Source organism: Pygoscelis adeliae, unplaced genomic scaffold (assembly GCF_000699105.1).
Source record: "Pygoscelis adeliae isolate BGI_AS28 unplaced genomic scaffold, ASM69910v1 Scaffold298, whole genome shotgun sequence".
In the NCBI taxonomy this organism is placed as follows: domain Eukaryota; kingdom Metazoa; phylum Chordata; class Aves; order Sphenisciformes; family Spheniscidae; genus Pygoscelis; species Pygoscelis adeliae.
In genome coordinates this window covers 443,029-447,936 of record NW_008825303.1, presented here as the reverse complement: position 1 = coordinate 447,936, position 4,908 = coordinate 443,029, and the positions used below count along the sequence as shown (strand labels likewise).

General features: G+C 39.2%; 1 protein-coding gene across 1 annotated transcript; it reads left to right on the top strand.

The window, feature by feature from the left end:
* Positions 1–194: 194 nt before the first annotated feature.
* On the top strand, positions 195–4,573 carry GTF2A2 (general transcription factor IIA, 2, 12kDa). Its single transcript, XM_009330041.1, has 5 exons — positions 195–213; positions 301–437; positions 975–1,079; positions 2,424–2,550; positions 4,262–4,573. Exons 2-5 carry the CDS (start codon positions 366–368, stop codon positions 4,285–4,287), a joined length of 330 nt encoding a protein of 109 aa, XP_009328316.1. The 5' UTR covers positions 195–213; positions 301–365; the 3' UTR covers positions 4,288–4,573.
* Positions 4,574–4,908: the final 335 nt, after the last annotated feature.

The following is a 4,908-nucleotide window of genomic DNA, read 5'->3' as shown; positions in this document are numbered from 1 at the left end:
CGAGGGGCGCGTGGTGCGGGGGATCGGTCTAGAACCCGAAAGGGCGGCGAACAAAGACGGCCCCGTCCCGGCACGCCGCTTCCGTGCCCGTCGGGCACAAAGGCCTGCCGGTGTGGGCCCGCAGCGGCGCGGCGCCCTCCCCACTGCCTTCCGGCGGCCCGGTTCTCCTGCCGGTCGTTAACGCGCTGTGCTCTTGGGCGCTCGTAGTTGTCGGTCAGTGTTTGCTCTTGCTGTGCGTTGTGCGTTAAGGGCTCTGTTGCGTTCTTTAGATTTTTTGTATTTCCGTTTCTTTTAAATGAGAGCGAGGACGTAACAGGCGCCCAGAGCCCGAGGAAGGTGTCCGGCCCATCTCATCTCGGTAAACCATGGCGTATCAGCTGTACAGAAATACCACGCTGGGGAACAGTCTTCAGGAGAGTCTGGATGAGCTCATACAGGTGCGTGTGGGGTTTAAGGTCTGGGCAATTAGCTTAATAAAAAGAGAGGTTAGTTATTAAAATGGCTTTGTGGTTGCTGTATGGCGGTACTTATGGCCAACGTTTGGAAAACGTACTGATTGAAATCAAAAGCTATTGGTACTCCGTTCACGTGGGAAGTCTTTCTCTTGACGTTCTAGGTGAAGGAAAATGTTTTATGTAAGTGACGTAAGCTCCTCTTGTGTGGCCCAGTAAGTGAACAGCCAGATTAATCTGGAACGCTGTAATCGATTTCCTGCTCTTCTGGTTGCTTCCAATGAATATTTATCAGAAGAAATCTTTGTGTAGCACAAAAAAACTTGTCAGCGCATCGTTTCTTCTCTCAGAGTTAAAATAGGAAAAAGGAAGTAAACACAGGAACGTAAGACTTCTGTAAATTGTTCTTCTAGAGATCTGCTTCACGTGAACTTTGTTTTGATGTTTTTAATTTTTACTGCATTTTTGAGTTTACTTTGAAACGACTCAAAACTTTTTTTTTTATTTTTTAAACTGATTTAGTCACAGCAAATCACGCCTCAGCTGGCCCTTCAGGTGCTACTTCAGTTTGATAAAGCTATAAATTCGGCACTGGCACAACGAGTCAGGAACAGAGTCAATTTCAGGGTAAGATAACAATATATAAAAGTTCTTCCTGAGGTACAGTAACTAAGTGTTGATGCAGAATGTCGTTAAAAGCTGTGTGCTCTAAGCAAAAACTTACGAAGGTCCATTTTGACTCTGAAATAATGACTGTTTACATGTGTATTCTGTACGCAGTTGTAACGCTTGTTATCTTCTTATTCTGCCAGGGATCTTTTGAAGGAATGCAAAAATCAGAAACAGATTTGGTGGACGGATGAAAACAGGGGAAGGGGAAGAGGGAAATGCTTTGATGGGTGGCATTGCCATCCTCGGTGTCTTGCAGATGGGGAGGCAGACTTTTGCTTCTCTTAGTTGTACATGGCAGAAATGAGGTGAGGCCGGATTTTCAGCCACATCTATAATGTGAAGAGAGACTAGAGAGTTGTAGATCTACCCTTGTGCAAGTCACTGGATCATTTTGTAGCTATTTTCTGTAAGTGTCATAGAAAAATAAGTTTGAGGTTTTTTCCCAGCCAGCCACCCTAATTAATGTCAGATAGCCAGCGAATTGCTGAATGTCAACTTGATTGTAATTTTGAGAAAAAACAAAGAAACAAACCCAAAACAGTTGTCATGTTAACTTATGTCCTAATACTTCCTATGTCTATGCAGAACGCATTAAGGAAGTGGGCTCTTAAGATTTTAGATTTTTAAACCGTATAGATATGTTAAAAAGAGCATAACTTCTAACCTCTAACACACTTAACTTGCTTTGTGTATGTAACGTGGTATAGAAAACTGTTCAGAATGTGTTTAGTGGATAAATTAAAAAAATTATATTCTTGAACTTAAGCTCCAAGTATCAGTTTAAAATATGTGAAGATGAAGGCCAAAAGGTTTATATATCAACATCCTCAGTAATACATCAAACGTGAAGGATACCCTTCTATGTCACATAGGTCAGTTTTGTCGTGATTTTTTATTTCGACTGTCGCTTTATTTAAACAGTCACAAAATTCGCATCTTGTTATGATCACTGCTGTAACTGATTTTTCTTACGGCCCATGTTTTAAGAAATCTTTTCTGATACTGATCCTTTATACACATTAGAAAAGTTATAAAACTCCGTAGCGTACCTGTGAAGCTTCCCCTTGGATAGGCTGTAACGTCACTACATGGTCTTGAGAATTTCAGCCACTGGAGGGCATTTAAACCGCAGTTTTCCTCAGAACTGCTTGCTTGCCAAGTTTGTATGCATTCAGGTTCACAGTTGGCTTTATGGCAAACCTAGTTCTAGAAGGTACGTAGTTCAGTAGATAGTAAACATCGTATTTTCTGTTACTTTTGGGATGCATCCTATAGAAAATGTCTCTTGTCTTTTTAAAGGGGTCTCTGAATACATACAGGTTCTGTGACAACGTATGGACATTTGTACTGAATGATGTTGAATTTAGGGAGGTCACTGAACTTGTGAAAGTGGATAAAGTGAAAATTGTAGCATGTGATGGAAAAAGTAAGTATGGAATATGATATAAATAAGCTGAGACGCAAGACTTGATCATTTATAGAAAGCTTTGACCAAATGTCTGATTAAAGCTAGATTGATTGTATTATTCAGACAAAAGTAGGGCTCTGCACTCCCTTTTACATATGATGAGAAATGAAACAAAAGCAAGCTAAATGCTTCCTTAACTCATAAGCACTGAAATTAGGAATGTGTTAGAGACTGCTGTACACCTGTTGTTGGGAAGTACGTACTGCTAGAGCGATTAGAAAGTTGGAAGTAACCTTAATTGAATTTCTGTGTGGTGATTTTTCTAGTATTAACCTGTTTGTTAGAACAGCACCATGTTTTGTTGAATTGAAGGAGTGCTTCATCAGTCTGAGCAAGCAATTGCCTGAGAAAACTGTCTAAGCAATTGTTTGCTGGATTTGATAGTAGGGGACCCAAGCACATGAAAAGCTTATGCTAGCATTGGCAAATCATATTACAAGATTGTATTGCTCAACAGGCTCACTGTATGTACATTGCTTATGGGAGTTTATGTTCCATATCTGCTTGACCGGATTACTTCTGTCAGTGTTCCTTGAAATTCTTTACTGGAAAAAGTCATTTAGTGACTTTTGTGGCAAGCTGGTTTCTAACTTTTAAAACCATCAATGTGCCAGAATATCGCTAAAGATGTGTGAAATGGTGCCACTTGTTTCATCCCCGGGAAGCGATGCTAAAAGAAAGAACTGAGAATGGAAAAGGCTTTATTTACATATACCCTAGACCTCTGAAACAGGTTCTTCATGGCTTCCTGATCCTGGCATGACTACAGTAGTCACTTCAAGTTGTACTTTTAGAGTTGACAGAATTTATTGTTTGCTCAACTTCTGGTATTAGTCAAGCATATAGTCTTACTCTGTTTATTTTTTGTGTGCTTATTATAGCTAGTAGAGGAAACCTTACTTTTCAAGTATGAATCTTTTTCACTCTTGATAAAGTATACAGATAAAATTTCAAGAAGTGGGTGACTTAAAGTTGCTATTAACATTACAGCTTTTTTTTCCCCCACAAGAAGTTGACTTGCTAAAGGAACGTAGTAAACACTGATTTGTCTTTCTCCGTATCCAAGTTTATGTATTTTTTCCATTGCTCTAAGAACAAGAAAGCAGTCATGGTAGTAATACCAGAAATTGCACTGGTGTTAATTTGTGCTTCTGACAGAAGTTCAGAACAGAGAATTGCTCTCAGTTGTTTTATGAAGATCATGCTCATTCTTGCATCTATTTCAAAATGCATAATAGACTATAGCCCACGCTCCATAGGATGGAGCTATGCTACTGGATGTGCAAAACCCTTTTTCTTAAGTAGATCATGTGATTTAGCCAGATGTGCTTGTGGCTGACTGCAATAAAGTGTTTGTGTATCACTACAAGTTAGAGCAAAGCTGCTTGTATTTTTAATGCCTTATAAGCAAATGATGTGTGTGCACAACCTTGACGTTTTGTGCTGGCTCTTTTCAATGTTGCTAACTGAAGTGAAAGAGCACAAGCAGTTCATGCATCACATTGATAGCAGTGGAGGGAAATGGGTAGGTACAGAACGTGTTCTAAAATGCTTGGGGAATGCTTTTGAGCTTGGGGAAGGTATTAGAGAATGATATTAATTCTCTTTAATTTATACTCAACTGTAGCGGGGGTTATGTATTACTCACACTTTCTTTTTTCTTTCCTAGACACTGGTTCCAATACTGCAGAATGAATAGAACTGTGGTCTGTCTGCAATATTTTCTGTTAATATGCAGCACTTTCTGGAGAGAAGCACGGAAAGGGACTGTGTTCGTACTTTATTCTTGTGATGCAGATGTGAGTTAATCCATACTAGAAAGCGTCACAGAATGACAGCGGAAGAAATAACCTGTAGCATTTCTTCAGTTCACCTTATAGGGCATGAATACAATGTTACTTTTTTTTTTTTAAATTACAACAGATACTGTTGCCTTTTTTGTTCCAAATAATTTCTGTAATAAACTCTTATTTAAAAACTTGTGCATGAGTGATCATTGGAAAATTTTGTTGAAAAACAATCATTAATGTAGTATATTCTCCCAATATTGTCTAAGTGTGTTTAGAGTAATGTTGCAAATGCAAAGGTCTTTCAGGTACAGGGTTCTGAGTATGGTTGCACTGATTAGTATTGCAAGAAATGGCTGTTTCAGAATGATGGAGGAGGACATCAACAAAAGCTTAGCACCTCATGCTGGCCAGTATATTTGTCTGTCTGTTACTGCATCTTTCTATCTATAAATTTGTCCATTTGGTGTGCTCTGCTAATAATACACTAACCTAAGTATTAAAGTTATTGCACAGCTAATCAAATTGA

Coding starts and splice junctions, on each gene's coding strand:
- GTF2A2 (XM_009330041.1), top strand. CDS start 366: ATGGCGTATCAGCTGTACAGAAATACCACGCTGGGGAACAGTCTTCAG. Junction 1,080..2,423: donor GGAACAGAGTCAATTTCAGG/GTAAGATAACAA, acceptor GTCTTTTTAAAG/GGGTCTCTGAATACATACAG. Junction 2,551..4,261: donor TGTAGCATGTGATGGAAAAA/GTAAGTATGGAA, acceptor TTTCTTTCCTAG/ACACTGGTTCCAATACTGCA.